This window comes from Echiichthys vipera (genome assembly GCF_963691815.1).
Source record: "Echiichthys vipera genome assembly, chromosome: 8".
NCBI classification, from domain to species: Eukaryota; Metazoa; Chordata; class Actinopteri; order Perciformes; family Trachinidae; genus Echiichthys; species Echiichthys vipera.
Window position 1 is genome coordinate 16,604,723 of NC_139833.1, and position 18,741 is coordinate 16,623,463.

Consider the following 18,741-nt stretch of genomic DNA (forward strand, 5'->3'; position numbering starts at 1 on the left):
ACACAGTCCAATAAATGCAAAATGATGCATATTTTATTTTTTTCATAAAAAGACAGGGTTAAGTCACAAAGCAACAATATTTTCCATCATCTAAAAACTATTTTCTTCATGTGAAATTCTACATTTTTCTTTCAGGAGAGGTTTCTGTTGTTCATGTAGCTACAATACCAATGGCTTCTGTTTGGGTTAAAAAGGTCGCTAACAAACATGCTTTCTAAAAAGGATTTGTATATTTTAAGCATTTTCTCTTCTATTGGAAAAGCACAGGAAATAGCAATCTACGTAGACTATGTGGTAAAAAGGCTTTACAAACTTGGTTGATAATGAATGCAATATTTAACATTGTGACATCTCTAGTGGAAGCCTGGAAACAAGCTTGTGTTGAAACATCACAGTACATCAAATCACACGATACAGAGTTCCTACTTTACAAATAAATTACTGTATAGTAGAACATGTAAAAAAGACAACTTGTGCTCCTATGAGAGAAAAGCCACATATACTGGGACAGCTGCCTTCACCTCTTACACATGTGGTTACTGTGACAGACAAGCTTTGTATTTATTGACCTCACTTGGCTGAACATAAAATGTACATTTAAAGTAGGGATGGATATAAATATATGGACATTCCTCATACAATCATATGGAGGTCTGTAGTCTTACAAAGAATATCAAACCTGAGATAAACAGACCAAATCTTGTTAGTTTTCTTATCAACCAAATATATTCAAAGCAATAATGACTTCTATGCTACTGACCAAAACATAGGGCTGAGGGAAGCACTCCATTTTCATGTGGAAATTAAGAAAGGTTTGATAAACTTGGTGAACTACAAGAGGAAACGAATAAGAATGATTCAGGGAGTCAGGTAAGACAGGTAAGCAGGTCTTCACTAGAGACCTTGAAATTCAGTCAAGAGCACAACGGTAACCTACAATTCAATGAGATGATTGATGAATAACTTAAAAACTTCAAATTTGTACAAATACTATAAAAGCATTAATTCTATAAAATAGAGAAATATTTCAAAATAGATCCATTTTTAGTTCAAACTTTACAATAATGTGTAGGCTACTGGTTCTTGGCTGATTAGGGAAGAAACTTTTCTGTTTTTTTTGTTGTACCTGAGAAGTGAACGTAGTCGAACAACTGTCCAAATTTGAGCACGGAATATTGTTCACATATTTATGCGAGGTATGTCATTTCATTTAAAAAAAAGTCTCTCCTGAATTAAATAGACGAGTAAACAACAACAAAAAGAATTCCCTTGAATGTAGTCTTAACGTTCCCCAAGCAGCACCAAGGGAATAAATGCTGATAATGGTGTCTAAACTAGAATGGAAACAGTGCATTTGTATAAAATCGACAATGTAAAAACCACTAGGAAAATAAAAGCATTTAAAAGCAAACAAAACTGAGATCAAGCAACTGAAAATGCTCACTAAGGTTTTTTAACACCTGGATGAGATAAGCGTTGGATCAAACTCGAGCACAGGGTAGCCCTCCTACCTACAACTGAAAAAAACAAACAAAAGAGGATCTACTAATTATCTACTCTGTTATTGATAATGTTAGGTGCAGATTTATGAGTGTTTTCTTTTTGGATATGTGTGCGCAGACAGCAGGTCAGTGTGTGTCAGAGGTGGAGAGCCAAAGGAATAAATGCAGATGGTGATTCAGTTACAATGCTGATGCTCCGCCGACTTTCTCCTGCAAGACAGACATTATGTGCACTTGTATTAGTTTTAATAGGAATAAGTAAAGTCAAAATCAATATAACCCTCACTGCCTTCTTTCTTCCATGTGTCCTTTATGTTGGCATAGAAATTAAGCAATACATTCACGTGAGGGCTGCTCTGAATCGTAAGTTCCTAACAAACATGGCGATGGTGGAGGAGATCGTACTAATGTACTTCTGAAGAAAGGCAGAAGTGGAGGCAGTGTTGGTCTGTGATGACATTAAATACATCATAGATATAGAAACGTTTCTATATCTATGAAATACATCTCCATTTCGTTCACCCAATTTTCTAATTTCTCCAAAATATATATGTACAGAAGGCACAGTCCGTATACATATTTGACACTGAGCATTAATGGTCCTTAAGAATGTTTCTCAAAATGTTATACTAGTCCTTTAATATTCCTTCCATTTTTTTTTGTTTTTTGTTGGTTTGTACCTTATCTTGGTCGATGTCAGATTCTGCAGTTATAACAATTCTCTTCTCCACACGGGTCTCCGAAGATCCGCTTTTCACAACCTGGTGGAGAATAGAATAGAAAGCATTTACTGTCATTGTACAGAATACAATGACTTTAGGAGCGCTACTCCTGATGAGTTCTCTTTTATGAGAACAAAAGAAATCACAAAGACAAGCAACTTAAGCAAACAAACATCAACAGCTGAAAATAAATAAATTCAATGTCATTTTGCACTAAATAACATTTCACAAGAATTAATTAAAATACTGTACTACAATAAATGATTGCACAAGATCCTGTAGGTTGCTCTCAATAGACAGTCATCATATTGCACTAGAGGGGTCATTCAGTGCTTCTAGGATTTAAATTTGCTTATGACCCACAGAAAGAAACTGGTATTAAGGAGGGAAGAAAAATATTATTGAGAGGCAAATGAAATTAAATAAAACCAAATAGCAAGATTGTACTGCTGACCTTTGAGATGTGAGTGGTTGTGGTGGTGACTGTGGTGCCACTGGGGGTCTCTGAGGTGACGGTCTTTGAAGTGGACTCTTGTGTTGTGTTATCTTTGTCCTCGTCTGTCCCATCAACTGCCTCCTGAGAAAAAAAATATAACAGAGCAGACTGAGGAATCATTTTTAGATAATGTGACCCTGAACGTCAGCCCAGGGAAGGTGCAGTGCTGCCTCGTGTTTATTCTGGAGCCCTTGGCCTGGTCCTCCCAGACCTGCTTGCTCTATAGTGCTGACAACAGGCTGCCTATAGCTGAGACAGATCTGGGGTGAGCAGGTGCTTGAGCCCCTACCTTTGAAGACTCATAGATGAAGGTCTTGGTCTGGACGATAGGGACCTCTGTGGTGGAGATGCCACTGGGTAAGGAGTTGGAGACTGCTGTGATGGTGACTGTCTGGGTCTGCACCAGAGGGGGCTGTGGATGGGAGCATAGCCCCATGAGTGGCTGTTTAACCAGACACTTCACCTCCCAGAAACCAATTTGTTTCACACCATGCATTCCCTTTTAAGCCATTGACTTTGTGGACTATTCAACACAAAAGCCCTTCCTTCTCACCAAATTTTTTATGATATTTTGGAAATAACAGAATCACCTTGTTACTTCCCTTCCCACCACCAACTACTACAGAAATAGGAAGACGGAAAGACATAAGTGGGTTGGAAAGATGATAAAAGTAAAATCAACAACGTTTTGTGTGTTTACAGTGACCCATCACCATAGCTTAGAACATGCCACTGTTCAACACCTCTGCAGCAACCGTAGTTACATTTAAATGATGAGCGTAATTAACGCGGCAATTAACCTTTACAGATTCACAAGTTTTGATTTGCAATGGTGCTGCAAAGGAGTGAGCAAGTGTGGTAGCCTTGAAATCATACAGAGGACCAAGCAGAGCCAGAATCAGCTTCAACCCCGAGCGGGTCAGGAGGCTACCTGGAAGCACCGTATGACCTGTGGACCATCACTCCTGAAATAGGAAGCTAGGGAAGATCCAACGATCTTTCCAGAGCACTCCAACACTTCGGGACATGATCCTTCTTCCTCCTGGATCCCATCTAAAGCTTTACAGCAGGAGTCGAGGGAGGGAGGCAGCTGCGCCATCTCCACTGCTACAATGGGCACCAAGGAGGTCTCAAAAACTACAACCCCGTCCCGATCACACGACTCCTCCTCAACTGGAGCACTGCAGGCTTTGACACTATCAGGCTCACTGCTGTGGCTCACAGTGGGACTTGGTATGCCTGAAAAGCCCAAATTGCTGCTGGTTTCCACATGTGCAGTCTTTGTCTCTGAACCACTGCAAAGGAGACTAATGCACACACTCTAAAAAAAAAAAAGACACAACAAAGTCACTATGGGATCATGGTGGGTGGAGTATTTCCTACTGACATGGTATGGATAGTAAGTCATATTTGCAGATTATAATGCATGCATTTTTAAAAAATATACTACAGTATCCATTTCATGAGGTGCTACAGTTCTGAAGAAGGATGATGATTTTGATTTCTATTATAATTTATATGAGAAAAAAAAAATCTACAATGTTTTAGCACCAAAGCTTAGCAAAACATTACTGCACGTCATGGTTACCCCTTCATGACCACAATAGCCCTTTTTTTCCTGACAGATTTCCACAAGACGAGAGCTACAGTTAATCACCAAACAAGATGAATACTGAATACAAGTATTGCTCCATTTGGTTTTATTTTACACGTGAATAGAATTCACTATGAATCAGAATGAAATGTTTTACTTTGTGTGAATATTCTTTCAATAGGGACGGACTGCAAAAATGCCACGCCACTCACACTACTTTTGATAGACAGTCATCAACTGAAAAAATAATGTTTCTTTTAAAGGAAATCATAAACATAGGTAACAAATTCAAGGAACAATCATATGAACTGTATATGTTATGTATTTTATTCTTTGGTCAAAGTTGATTGTCAAAAAGGTCATGCAACAAGGAATCTCTTGCAGTTGCTACATACTGCCCCGCCAAATAATGGATGAAGGACAAAGAGGTTAATAAGTATCACAATTAAGCTGCCTTGAGATGTCCCATCACAGGAAATACGACACCGTGACAAAGTACATTGATACGTTTCCCCAGTAAGAAGATTGCCCTTTTCTAGTGCTTACTTTTGTGGGTCAAGGGAAAAACTTTTATAAATACAAAAAACCACATCACAGTGATCAGCTTAGACAATATCCTTAGACAACCGACAATATAAATGTACCTCAAACGTGTATAAAATCAGGCTCAAAGTGATATGGTCAATCATTATGACCCTCCAGGAAAAAAAGTCAGTTGTTAATATTGGTTGATTTAAAGTTCAAAAGAGTAGTGGCTTGATTGTCATTTCCAGTCCTAATCACCCAGTCTTTGGAGAACAAGTCTGTTTCTGGCTGGAGAACCCAGGTCAACTGTGCTGCAGTGGGAAACGGAAGGAATGAAAGTCTTGTCCCACAGAGGCCAGAAAAAAAAGGGTAGCTTCTCAAGTGGAGCAGAGGATGAGAGATGAAGAATGCTACGGTGTGCTCGAAGAGGAGGCGAAGGAAGAAGAGGAGGAGAAGAGAATGCTAGAGATTGATGGGTAGATGGATTAGGTGCAGTCTCCGCGGGTCACACTCACACCTGTGTGGGATTTCCGCAGGGTCGAGACGGCCCCTCAGCTGCGTTTGGAGTAGAAGTCTAGCAGGGGGCCGCGCGGGAGGCGGATGACAAACTGAGGGGGAGGAGGAGGAGGTAAGAGAGATGAGGAGGAAGGAATTTTGAAATGAACGAAAATGAACTCAAACTTGTAAAAGCCCGAGATGCGCAATAAACGATTACTGAAATGATAAAATGTGTTTTTATAGTCATTTTTGTTGTCCAGAGCATGGAAATGTCACTGGCACATGCATTTTAGCATTTTCCATGTCCAAAAATTAAAAAAAAAATGTTTAAAGACAAAGTATCATCCACACTTGTAGTATCTTATTTTTATAAATGTTTGAGATTGGTACGGATGCCCTGTTAACTACCCACCGCAGTGCTGGTAAATGGATCTGATCCGTCTGGCGGCATAGCAACAAAGCTATGAACTAAATTACTTTGCTTATCTGAATTATGCTGCTGCATGTCCAACTTGCAAACATTAACATCAATGTTTACTTTTCTCACAAGGGGCCTTTGTCTTTTGTCAATACAGAACTGAAGGTTAAGTATAATGACAAATTGGCTTGTAAACTTGGGCGTACACAGTGTGTGTCCACTCCACTGGGCAGACAACATTTAACCAGTGTCAGATTGTTGACTGCTGCTTACATCAATTAGTTGTGATTCATCTCCTCGACAGAGACTACGTGTGTCAGATTTGCTTTGCTTTGATTTTAGTGCAACTCTAATGCATCCTGACAACATGATGTACTCAGAGGCATTTCTCTCCAATTGTAAAAATGCTTTGTGTCCAAAAAGTTATGCCTCTGTCAGTGGAGTTAAATGTCTCGCCAAAAGGCAGGCAAAATGAACCACAGTAGATTACACTGGACAAGGGGTGTCCGACCCTGGTCCCAGGATTGGACACCCCTGCACTAGACTGACTGTTTCAAGTCAGCTTTCATGTAACTTTTTTAACTGCAACATAACTATTACTACCAGTACTGACACAGTTATATTAGTTTTATAATGGAATCCTGTGAAAGTTACATTCTTATCTACTAAACGGAGATTGGGGTTATAACTGCTGATACGACTGTGAATGAGGCTTTGTTTTTTGGAGAGAGCAGCAGCCAAAATAAGAAGAAGCTGAAAGCAGTGTGAAAAGAAATTGTGCAGAGCAAAGAGTATTAAAAGCAGAAAGAGCGCTCATCAATGAAGGAAGGCCAGAAGAAAGAGGGAATTCTGCTCAGTGTCAGAACGTGCAAAAATTCCTCTTCAAGTCATGCGATAAACTTTCAACGTCTGGTCTGTCAGTCATGCAATGCAAACATGTCAGGGTTCAGAGGCATCTGTTGCAGATAAGATGGACCAAAGTGAGTTCTCAGAGAGTGACATGTCCCAAAGATGCCTCACCCACAGCAATCTTTTAAGTGAAAGGAGAAGTACAGACCCTATTCAACAAGTCTGACTACATTCTTCATACACATGCATGTGCTGCATACCACATGCTATCTCACTGAATTGGTCTGTACATGCACACACCATCCATTACATTCAGACTGTAAGACAACCAGAAATGACATCTAGAAGAGCCTGATCCCTTCTTCTATCAATTTATTTTGTTTGATTATATTTATCGTTTAAAAAAAAATCCAATTTAATTCAGCAACTCAATGTTAGAAATGACACACAATTATTTACAATTGACTCAAACACAAGACATGAGCTCATTTCCGGTTCTTCTGTTCCGTTACAAATCCATGCGCACCGCTCACACTAGTGCAGAGCCATGGAAATGATGATGAAGGTGCACGTATAAATACAGCTTTAACCAAGTCAACGGAGGAATTTCAAGTCTTCCTGATGATTTTCTGATTCAATTTAAAAGAAACTTTTTGCTTTGTTTGCTCTAATTCCTAAACTGGCATACTTACAGTATATTATGTTAAATCAACTGAAAAAGGATGTGGTGGCAAGTGGTTTCTGTGGAAGACTTACCCCATCTGCACTGGGCAGAGGCTGACCGTTGATACCCAGGGTGCGGAACGGAGAGTGCGTGGACAGGCGCTTGTCCCACTCATTGGGCCTTGTCTCAGGGGCAGCTTCCATGAAGTTCCTCTTCAGCTCACTGATGCTGGCGTGATGCTTGAGCAGGTCCTCCTGAGGCTTTTCAAACTCCTAATAGTCAGTAAGTCAAGTAGGGAGGAAGACAGTGTGGAGAGGGGCAGGGTTCGGGGAAGAACATTGGATCACAAACACAATAAAAGGGAGAAAAAATAAGAAGCAAAGACAGTTGGTGAAAGTTGGATGGGGAGAGAAAGGGAGGGTGAAGGATATGTTCGTAGTTGGGAGAGATTAACAGACAAGAAAGAATGAAAAAGTCAGATTATTTTGCCTTCTGTTGTTTCTTTACAATTTGTGTTGACTTATTGCTGATAAAATAAACAAGCAGAAGCAGGGTTAATCTGTGACTCTAAAGGAACATAAATTAGAAGGGGCCATGAATCTAGATGATCACTCTGTGGATTCTCGATAGATTATAAACGACTCCTTTTGAAAAATTAAAATCAAGTCTGGCGGCTGATTCATGAGACCAGATTTTGGTTTATAAAGGGAAGATTCAGAGGAGTCGTTGCCGTGATTTATCAAAGTTGCTTATTATTTGGAGTTTGGATGGGTAGGCGCTACAAGCTATACAAGACAGCATTAAGGGTCTATTTCATAGCATTAAGCTTGCAGATCAAAGAGCAGGAGAGGTGATGATGGCAGACATGAAAAAAAATTGTCAAAGATGAAGAAGCCTCACTATAAATGGAAACCTGTTCATTTAACACAAATGAACTGAATCAACAGTAGCAGCAGCTCTCATTTGGTAACAATTAGCATCAAGTCGATCTTTATTGAGATCTGCAGCTCACATTTTACCAAAAAAGCTGCAGACATTGATCTAGTCAATGAGAAGAAGTGTTTGCTTACTGTTAATCATGACTTTTTCTCACTTAAGAGCAACTTAATGATAAGTGTTTCTCCAAATGTCATTCTTTTCATATTAGACAGCAAAGATGTACTTTATAATCATTTCGATTTTCAGTTCTACGGTCAAATGATTTCATTTGCAAAGCTGCTGAGAAAGTGCAATACATTTCTGGCAAGTTAGAAAATGGCATGGAGGTAAAATAGCAAAAGCACAGGAGAATACTGATGATCTGGATAAAATATACATCATATAAAAATGGAGCTGCTTGTGAACAGTGACGGTTTATGGATGCTATGGAGTGCAGCATCCTTAACAAGTTTGTAGAGTTGTTCCGATACCGACGCTGTTATCGATAATGCCTCCGATTCAGCCTAAAGGTACTGATAGTATGCAGGTCTATACAACAATTCGGTACTACGTAATTTAGCCATGAGAAAACAATCAAGTTTTATACAGAAAAAGTTGCTGTGCTGCCACTGGCAGTTGCTGCTTTAGAGCAGCGAAGAAGACACTGGATAGCTCATTTACACTACCAACACAGGCAACAACACTTGCAATGCCAGCAGGGAGTGTAATGAGTCTGAACATGCAATATTTTACACTGGAAAATCCCACCAGTATAAAAGTGATGTGTACAGTATGCAACAGATGGATACTAACTGTATACGCAAATTTAGGCATTGGAATTATTATCGGGAAGGAAAAAATTGCACCGGAACATCTCTACAAGTTTATGTATACCAATGCAAGTGTAAGAATCCTGACCATAACCAAATACTTATTTGTTGTAAATTCAACAGCACTCTCCTGAAACAACTGGATTAGAGTTATGTTGCAACACACACACACACACACACACACACCACGCTGATGCAAAAAGTGTGAATCATGCCACATGCAAGCGTGATATTAAACAGCAGTCCTTGCGCCAAAGAGCAAGAAAATACAGACGGAGACTGAAGTCTCCAAAAGGGATACAAACCTCCAACATTAAAAGGCTATGTCTTATATAAATTGAGTCACCCTCAATTCTCTTAGCTCTTTTCTGTGAAAAATGAAAAGAACAAAAAAGTGTGGGTTTGTTTCAGTTCCCATGTGTGCTGGCATTAAACTGCCACACGTTGGACATGCAAACTACAAAATTTACTACAGTGTTAATACAATAGACAAACAGGAGTCTGCATGCAAAATGGTTTGAGGTTAAGTGACCATAAGGGCCGAAGTGCAACATACTGACAAACTCAAAAACAGTCTATAGAGGACTTAAGTAGTAGAGTAGTACTAGCTGGAACCCTCACCTCTGATAAGAAACAAAAATAAAAGAATGGTTGAGTGACAGAAATATGATAAAACACCAAATATCATGCCACTTTTTTTTAGTAAAGTGAACAAATCTATCTAATCATGCACGTGGGCATTCTGGGGTTTACAACAGCAAGTAATGAGAGAAAAGGAATGCATGAATTGAAAACTTTCAAACAGCTGATATGTGTAAATACATACATTCTTAGGCAAGCATAATCTCTTCATGTTATTCAGTTACTCACTGTACACATATGCCATCTATTCTTACATTTTTCTAACTCTTAAAATATACTGTATGTGCACCGAACCTGATGTGAATTTCAATTTAAGCCGTATGGAAGCACATGAGAAGAGGGTGAGATTAGTCTTTGGATGAGAAGCTCATTATCATCAGAATGGAGGTGGAGGATGTGGAGAGACTGTTTACGGAAAAACGTATACGAGGCTAAGAATCTGACCTTTCGCATTCGCACCACCTCCTTGTTCGTCACCTCAGACTCGTGCTACCCCGGGGAGGAGAGAGGAACATGTGTTAGCATCCTCTGCTTGTTGGCTTGAACACTCACATCTGAGCCATAGTGGAAACAAGTCTGAGGGGCCACGTACAAGAGGCCAGTGTCTGACACTAACCTGAATGTCCCCATTGATGACGGGTATCAGTGAAGAGTCTACTTCTCTCTGGTCCCTCCACACTGCTGGCTACAGCAGCAAGAGAGACACAGTTCACACTCAGACACAGAGAACAATCTCTGCTCGCTACTTTACCAAAGACTATGAAGCAATTACATTAAAAGGAAATCTTTATATTTTATAGTAACAATGATCTACAACCAAAATACCCAGGCAATCACTATGAGGACACATTATGAATAATTTGTTGATCTTTCACCAGGTATCCTGAAAAAGTATAAATGGTATAAACCCACATATATATGCCACATTACTTTCCTGCACATAGATTGATATTACAACAAGAAACTGAATACCTTGTCCTCAGCCTCGATTTTTGAGGGCTCCACAGCTTCTACAGTGACCTCCAGCTTTCTTTCCTCCTGGCGGCTGGTCTTGATTGGAGTGGAGGTCTGGGGCTGTTCGAGAATGGCCATAGGGATCCCTGCCTCGGCCAGAGCAGCCTGGGAGAAGACTGGAGCACTGACAGGACGGGTACCCCTCTGTGTGCTCACCACTAGACCAAATACAGACAAAAAAATGGAAACGTGAATAAAAAGAAATGTGTTTTAGGTAAATGTGTTATGGTGGATACAACTGTGTACACTTTTGACATAATCAAACCCAAAGTGAGTAAAATGCAGTGAAACAGCTATAAACATAAAAGTAACACACAATGGCGTATATATGCAAGCGGCCGAATCATACTTACAGTCTCAAGCCTAGATGTGATCAGATAAGAGCGCACACTGCAGTGTATACTGAACCTCATATGCTTCGTTTAGTCTCTTTTAAAAAGGACAAGCAAATGTCCAAACCTGAGGCAGGTCAGAAATGAATATCCACAAAGTTAGATGAGAGCAAAAGCAAGGATTAGTTCTTGTTGCAATCCGATGATGAATGCAAAGGCGGATGAAGTTGCAAAGAGCTGTAGGCTCAATGTGGTTGAACTGGTGAAATGCTGACATTAGGAAAGCGTCATTTCTTCAAGCTGCAAAACATAGCAAGGTCAGAGGTCCTTGAAAGATGGTTAATGAGCACTGCCACCTGTGGACATTTTCTCTTGTGAGGTAAAGTCAGTGTATCCTGTAAACAGGCTGCCAAGCGTTTCATGGAGCGAATAAAGCGCGGCTGCTTCTGAGCCTTTCCATCTGCAAAACAACACACCCAAGCGAGTAAGAAATACCTGACTCTTTGAGGCCAACATCTAGTAGAACAAACCAATCATCGTTGACGTGTGTTTGTGCGAGTGGAGGTCTTTCCTCCAGGATCCGTTTCTCAAACTGTGGTCTCCTCTCGGAAATCGCAATCCTTGTTTTGGCCACAGCAGCTGGAACCCTCACCTCTGATGGGCCCTGGATGCGTTCAGGGACAGCAACTAATACAAATACAACCGGGTATTATTGTGGAAATAAAGTAAAAAAATAATAGGACTCTTGCATTTATAGTGAAATAGACTGACCAGCAAAAAATCTGTAATTTTGTTAGATTTTTGTCTGACCCTCAATGTAATGACAATAAAGCTACTTGACTGTTTACTTTAAAACAAATATAAATGTTTGTATGTATAGCTGGACTAAATCATTTTTTTATTATACCTGATTTTTTAGTGGCCACATCCAGAAGAATAAACCAATCATCTTCCACCTCTCTAGCTGCTGTTTGTGGTCTCTGCTGTACCGCCTTCTCCTGCTGCCACATCTTGTCCACTATAGTAACTCTCTGCTCTCTGGCTGCAAACTCTTTAGCCGGTCTTACTTCAGGATGCGTGCGGATATGTTTGTCCACAGCCGCTAATGAACAAGGTGAAATATGTAATAAAACTGTAAGACACCAGTTATTCTGATTCCATCTCACAGTTGCAGCAACACATAAAAGCAGAATACCTGGCTCTTTTGCTGTCACGTCTAGCAGCACAAACCAGTCATCATCCACCTGTCTCGGACGTGACGGTTCAATTTTCACCAACTTCACAGGGGGCCTCACGTCCTCCATGAATAATTTTGGTTTTGTTTCAATCGCTGCCACCACACCCACAATATGCTCAACTGCAGCAACTAACATAGAGAAATAGGAAACAACATTATATTTCCTCTTTGCTAGAGCTATTTAAGATTGAAAGCAGCAAGTCTGTGTGTAGTCCACTCCACTGAACTTTTTTAGCACAGTATATGCAGATGCTTTAACATTGAAAGGTACCTTGCGGTATGACTACAGGCCTTTTGCGGATGATGTCAAACAGGGCGAACCAATCATCTCCTCCTTCTCTCTCTGACTGCGGAGCAATTTGGCTGGGTCTACTTTCAGACAGACGTGTTTCATCTTGCCTGCTGTCCACACCAATTATCATCTTCTTCCATGTTCTAGTCTCTGCGGTGTTCACCTCAACCTCAAATGTCTTCCTTATATCCGGAATAATCTCAGCTGGAGTAACTGGCACAAACACATTGTCAAAGAAGTTGAGCGAAAATTGTATATCCAGGGAGGAAAACAAGTTAAAAGCTGAAGAAATTGGCAAAGAGTAAATGACTTCAAATATAATGTTTCAGAGTAAATTCTGACGAGGTGCAAACATTATATTGCATATACCTGATGATAGTATGACTGGCTCTTCACGCATAGCATCAAACAGCACAAACCAGTCATCATCTCTCTCTGGCAGTGGCAGGGAAGGCTGCAGTCTAATCTGTTCAAGATCAACTTGCTGCAGTTTCTGCTCTATGCTTTGAACTTCAGTTTGTCGAGGCTGAACACTTGGAAAAATGTGTCTCGATACTGCCAGAGAAACTGAAAGCAAATAAAATTTATACTCAAGCTTCAGCCAAAAGTTAAGAATCTGACATATTTCATACAGTTTAACAAGGGGATTAGGCTGTGGGTACCTGGAGGTACATAGGCAGTTTCTCTGGGAACAGCATCTAGCAGAAGAAACCAGTCATCATCTCTTTCTCTGACTGGCTGGGATATTTTCTGCTGTCCTCTGTCTTCTTTCTGCACCACAACTTCTTCAACTACCACCTCCTTTCTGGACTCTACCGTTGTTGTTTCAGCCACAGTTGAAACGCTTCCTACAGGATAAACCTGAACATACTCGGCCATAGTAACTGATGACAAACAGAATGAATGAGTAAGACACTTATAATAAGCGAGTAAGTCTTTATGGTGGGCCTGGAGGGAAAGTTGAGCATACCTTGTGGCACATATGATGGTTCTCTAGTAGGAACATCCAGCAGCACAAACCAGTCATCTTCTATCTCTCTTACAGCCTGTGGCAGTGCAACTGCTGTTTTTTCACTCCGTTTTATTTCTGTGTCTGCAACTACAACCTCCACTCGTTTTTCTCTCCGCTCAACAGCAGTTATTTCAACCAGAGAGACATGTTCTTCTGGGGACACTTCAACAGCCTCTGCAACAGCCACTAAGACAAAAGAGATAAAAATCCTCAGACACCATGAGAGTGCAGGGGATTTAAAGGATAAGAGCGTCTGCAGAGCTCAGGATAATTGCTTGCTTTGATAAAGCTGTGAAGCACCACAGGGGTTTATGGCAATACCTGGTCGTACATATGATGTTTCTCCGGGAACTACATCCAGCAACACAAACCAGTCATCATCTCTGTCCGTCACTGGTTGTTGTGGGATTTCTTGTAGATGTCTTGGTGCCTCTTCTACAGCTACTATTTTTCTAATCTCCTCCTCGGCTGCAGTTGGAACCACAGAGACTAAACTTTGTGCACCCATGTGGTCTCTTTCCTCCAGCTTAACTGATATGAATAAAGTAAGGTAAGGTCTTTTAACACAAGCAATAATACACACGTATATTAGCAGGCGAGCAAAAAATAAAGCACAATAGAGCCGACGCTTTAAGAATACCTGGTGGTACATATGATGTTTTTCTGGGAACAACATTCAGCGACACAAACCAGTCATCATCTCTGTCGGCCGCTGGCTGTTGTGGGATATCTTGCAGATGTCTTGGTGCCTCTTCCATTATCTTTCTCTCTTCAGATACTACTTTTCTAATCTCCTCCTCGGCCACAGTTTCAACCACAGTGACAACACTTTCTGCACCCATTTGGTCTCTTTCCTCCAGGGTTACTGATATAAGAAACGTCGGGAGAAAGTCTTTTAATGCAAGCAGTAATACACACTCCCTGTATATTAGCAAGCAAACACAAAAAAAAAAACACACACGAGAGAGCCAAAGTTTTGAAAAGCAGCACAAGGTATTTAGCAGTACCTGGTGGAACATATGATGTTTCTCTGGGAACAACATCCAGCAACACAAACCAGTCATCATCTCTTTCTCTGATGGTCTGTGGTGTAGGGATTTCTGGTATACGCCATACTTCCTCTTCTCGTCTCTCTTCTACTATAATTTCTTTTTTCTCCTCAACTGTCGTAACCTCAGTCTCTGAGGTGAAATACTGGCCTTCATTCACCTGAATACGTTCCACGGTGGTAACTGATGATAACAGTAAAGACAGAATCTTTAAACATGGGAGCAAACATGCTGTGCCAAAAAGCTCACAGTAAGAGAAGCAAAACACGGTGTTGTGGGACCTTCAGATCAGCAAATCTTCAGTCAAGCATCAAAAACACCTCAATGCAGCTGCTGATAAGTACAATTTCAAGCAAACACTAAAAACATTAAGACATTAACACTGGTTAATGTGTTAATGTTTTGGTTCCCACAAGCACAGGAACTCATTAGCTATGAGTGAGGTTCTTTCCATTATTACTTTCAGACTTACACACTTCACGGTGTCTATCTGAAAATAACCCTGAACTATACCCAGCACAGACAGCTCTTTCAAAAATGTCAAATTGTATTATTATAAGAGAAAGTGAAGAACAATCAAAACAAACACGTTAACTTCTCCTTTCTACTGAGTCGGAAGAGAGTTTTGTGGATTCAACTGACTGGTTCAATTGTTAATGTAAAGTACACAAAAAAGTATAAGAAAAGGAGATGGTAGTGATATTAGAGAAATTAGTAGAATTCTAAAACCATTTGCACATACTGTACCTGGTGGTTTGAAAACAGCTTTGTACAGAGGGCGGTCGAAAAGTATGAACCAGACATCCTTATCTGCCATCTGGGATTGATCCTCAGCCTGAAGCCTCTTTGTAACATATCCCTCATGAATTGGCCATGTCCCCTCTTTTTCTAGCCTCTCCTCTGACTTGACACCATGCAGTAACTGCTCATCTTCAATTTCTTCCTCCTTCTGCACTCTATCTTCTACAATAGTCACTCTCTTCTTAGTCTTACGCACCGCCTTCTGGTATGCTTCTACAGAAGTAGTACTGGTGACATCTGAGGATCCAGACTTTAACTTCTCCTCCATCTCGTCTCTCCATCCCATTTCTGTCTGGCGTAGCTTCTCTCTCAAGCTATCCTTTTCAGTCTCCAACTTCACCTCAGCCTCTTCCCCTTCAGGCAACAAGCCTTTTAAAAACACCTGCTTAATCTGCTCTTCCAATTCATCCACTTCCCCCTCTTTTGTCTCTATTGTCGTCACAGACTTCCTCAAGACTGTTTCTGTTATACCTTCAACTTGTATTCGTTCTACCTGCTCCAGCTCTTCCATTTCCTTCCTTAACCTATCTACCTCTTCCTTTCCCAATTCCTCTTCTATTACTTCCTGAATTCGCTCTGCCAACTCGTCCATTTCTTGGAGTCTTTCCTCTAAAGTCCAGACTTCCCTCAGCTTCCTTTCCAAATCCTCCTTCTCTCTGAGCTTGTCTGCCAAGCTCACAGTTTCCTGCAGCCCCTCAATGACCTCCTCACTGGTCGCAGGCATGCCCATCTCATCCTCCTCTTGGAGCTGGAACTGAGCTTGGGAAGAGACTGGGAGGAGTAGAATGGAAAGCAAAACAATGAACCATGAAAGGAACTAAAGTGAGATTCATATTGCAGTGCTGTTTAAGTGTCACACAAAGAAACTCACATGTTTTTTCCACACACTCAAGCGAGGATACGCTGAAGATTCGGTCAAAGTAAAGGAACCAATCATCTTGCTGCGTCAGAGCTGGATGCAACAGCCGGTCCACAGAGCTAATTTTCGCCAAGCTTAACTTAGCTGACGACATCAGAGAAATGATACTGAACAATTTCATACCACATGAGCAGATGACTGCAAATGCTTGGAAACAGGGCAGAAAAGCACCACATGCTTGGTTCCTATAGACAGTAATGATATGCTGTATTATAGATAATGCATTGTACATGTAGTGGTGCCATACAAAAAGTGTATGCTAACCATGATAAAATAACATTTAGACACGTGTTCATTAAAATCAAAATCAAAGTGAGAGATTAATAGGGATTCTGTGTTCAGATATCTTTATGGCAAACTGCTAAATAACTGTTGGCAGGCATTAAAAGGTGCAAATACCTGGCTTTTTCACAAAATCAAAAGACGGGGCAAAGGGAAAAGGAGGATGACGATGGAGCAGGGCAGACCACTCGTCCTCCTTTCTCCTCTGCTTTTGCTCATCAGGTGCCAGCTTCTGCCACGGTTGCCCGACTGTCTGGGTGATGTTTTGAGAGCCAGTTTGCTCAGTCTCCGTGTCCTGCCAGGTTACCATGACTGTGTCAATAGACTTCCCTCCCTCCCAGGATTGAATGAAAGTCTGCTCAGTCTCCCTTCTGGCTGTGAAGAGATGACGAGGGGATGGCGGTTATGTAATAATTCTGCTGGAGAGATGACGGCCACTGTGAATGCTTCACAGTGCTTCAAGCGTGTTTTTGACCAAGCCGGATGCCAAGCATTTGTGCCAGACTATTGTGAGTCCAGTTAGCTGAGGTTAGTACAAAGCTGAATGAAAGCTGTCTCTCACAACAAGAAGAGAAGAAAAGGGCAAAACTGGTGATAACTTTAAAAAAGTTCCAGCTTTATCCTGCTTTAATGACAGCCACTGGAGCAGTGATGAGTGCATCAGTCGGTTTAGATGTTGAACATAAAAAGGTACAAGCTACAAATGAAAGCCATTGTGCAACACACATAAAGCAGCAACTTCTGAAAATGTCAAAAATGAGGAACGGCAGCCTCAAGACTGGAAATGTCTGTGTAAATGAGGAAATTCCTTTTTTTTGTTTTCAGACTGACCAAAGATATCCTGGGATACTGCCAGGGGAAGTACAAGTGAGGTGACATTACCCACATGTCAAAGTAGGTCAGTGTACTGACAAGTTAACCATGTGTGCCAAAGCTGACAATGGCAATGTTTTCACAAGGATTACAAGCATGAAAGCAAATGAACGGATGGCCGTGTTAAATGATGGGATGAAGCGGTTTGCGAGCAACAAAAAGGTAATTGCTGCAAATATGCCAAAAAAGCACTGGTGCGGCTCCACACAGTTCCTGGTACCTGGTAATTCAGGAGAAACCAGGGGTATGTCAGATGCAAGAAACAGCGACCAATCATCAACCTCAGACCTGGTTGATGCTGAGAGTTGTTGCAGAAACTGGAGAGTTTCATCTCCAGCTACAAGAGCGAAACAAGTCAGAGAGTAGCTTATCAAACCTGTGCTTTAAAACAATGATTCCAACAGGGGTTCACACACTTGCACATACCTCCATCTAGGTTACGGGACAGCCTCTTGCTCGCAGAGCGCGTGAAGCGAGGGGCTGGGCGGTCAATCATGGAGCTCGCCTGGCGGGTCTGAACCTGAGTACGCCCACTGTACCGGAACTTAGAGCCCAAGACGAGAAAGCGACGTGATGAGGGGGGCTCAACTGTTGGGACTCTGAGGGTCAAAAAAATGAATTTAATTTTCATCTACCCTTTTAAATGACAGACCCACATACCAAGAGTTCAAATATAAATAACATCATTTCACGAAACAGAATTTTACGCTCACAACTAACCAAACTAACATTCTCAAGGTTATGCAACAAGGTTAGAAACAACTTCAACCTTTATCTTATTAAGTAGGCAAACCCTTTAAGGTTTAATTCTAAGGTCAGGACTATAGGTATGTGGCTTTTCCTCTGCGGTTGAACTGCCAGAGAGCCAATAGAGGTTTAAGCTGCAGGGACCGATGAGCCAATTATCTCGGAGATAGGCAGCAGAACCTCCAAATGACCTCTGTTGTTGGGTAGGAAAGTGTCATTCAGAATAAGGCAGAAATGACCTGGTCTTACCTGAAGAAGGTATGGTGTTCAACGCAAACTTTCCACAGCTTCTTCGAGGCTTTGTAGTTGGGCAGTTTAAAGCCAATTGTGCTTTCATACTGCTCTTGCTGTAAGTGAAGAAACAAAGTCAAAGTTGGATATAATGACCTTATGCTGATGACATTATATGACTTGTATTGATACAAGTTTAAAGAATAGTTTAGAATCAAAACCTGTAGTGTGCATTGTATTATGGTTTTGATTAACCCGGGTGTGCAGTCATGTTTAGTGTATAGCCGATAATAA

The 18,741-nt window shown here is 41.0% G+C and overlaps 1 protein-coding gene across 11 annotated transcripts in view; it reads right to left on the minus strand.

Moving 5' to 3' along the window:
* Nucleotides 1-11: 11 nt before the first annotated feature.
* Nucleotides 12-18,741, minus strand: part of LOC310950192 (uncharacterized protein) — a 31,133-nt gene continuing 12,403 nt past the window's right edge. For 2 of the 11 annotated variants that reach the window (XM_083917860.1, XM_083917862.1), the window contains exons 9-34: nucleotides 18,466-18,563; nucleotides 17,896-18,068; nucleotides 17,690-17,806; nucleotides 16,714-16,971; nucleotides 16,267-16,398; nucleotides 15,342-16,166; nucleotides 14,553-14,777; nucleotides 14,186-14,410; nucleotides 13,867-14,076; nucleotides 13,504-13,731; nucleotides 13,196-13,417; nucleotides 12,903-13,100; nucleotides 12,513-12,746; nucleotides 12,200-12,370; nucleotides 11,912-12,106; nucleotides 11,500-11,691; nucleotides 10,631-10,830; nucleotides 10,275-10,343; nucleotides 10,103-10,147; nucleotides 9,322-9,384; nucleotides 7,361-7,540; nucleotides 3,652-4,041; nucleotides 3,010-3,132; nucleotides 2,679-2,801; nucleotides 2,183-2,263; nucleotides 12-1,712 (exon numbers count right to left, since the gene is read on the minus strand). In XM_083917860.1, coding sequence (XP_083773986.1) covers nucleotides 1,683-1,712; nucleotides 2,183-2,263; nucleotides 2,679-2,801; nucleotides 3,010-3,132; nucleotides 3,652-4,041; nucleotides 7,361-7,540; nucleotides 9,322-9,384; nucleotides 10,103-10,147; nucleotides 10,275-10,343; nucleotides 10,631-10,830; nucleotides 11,500-11,691; nucleotides 11,912-12,106; nucleotides 12,200-12,370; nucleotides 12,513-12,746; nucleotides 12,903-13,100; nucleotides 13,196-13,417; nucleotides 13,504-13,731; nucleotides 13,867-14,076; nucleotides 14,186-14,410; nucleotides 14,553-14,777; nucleotides 15,342-16,166; nucleotides 16,267-16,398; nucleotides 16,714-16,971; nucleotides 17,690-17,806; nucleotides 17,896-18,068; nucleotides 18,466-18,563 — 5,007 coding nt within the window. In that variant the 3' untranslated portion in view covers nucleotides 12-1,682. Of the gene's footprint in view, nucleotides 1,713-2,182; nucleotides 2,264-2,678; nucleotides 2,802-3,009; nucleotides 3,133-3,651; nucleotides 4,042-4,647; nucleotides 5,448-7,360; nucleotides 7,541-9,321; nucleotides 9,385-10,102; nucleotides 10,148-10,274; nucleotides 10,344-10,630; nucleotides 10,831-11,499; nucleotides 11,692-11,911; nucleotides 12,107-12,199; nucleotides 12,371-12,512; nucleotides 12,747-12,902; nucleotides 13,101-13,195; nucleotides 13,418-13,503; nucleotides 13,732-13,866; nucleotides 14,077-14,185; nucleotides 14,411-14,552; nucleotides 14,778-15,341; nucleotides 16,167-16,266; nucleotides 16,399-16,713; nucleotides 16,972-17,689; nucleotides 17,807-17,895; nucleotides 18,069-18,465; nucleotides 18,564-18,741 lie in introns of those variants that run through there. The other 9 variants (XM_083917864.1, XM_083917863.1, XM_083917866.1 and 6 more) reach the window with 9 other exon arrangements.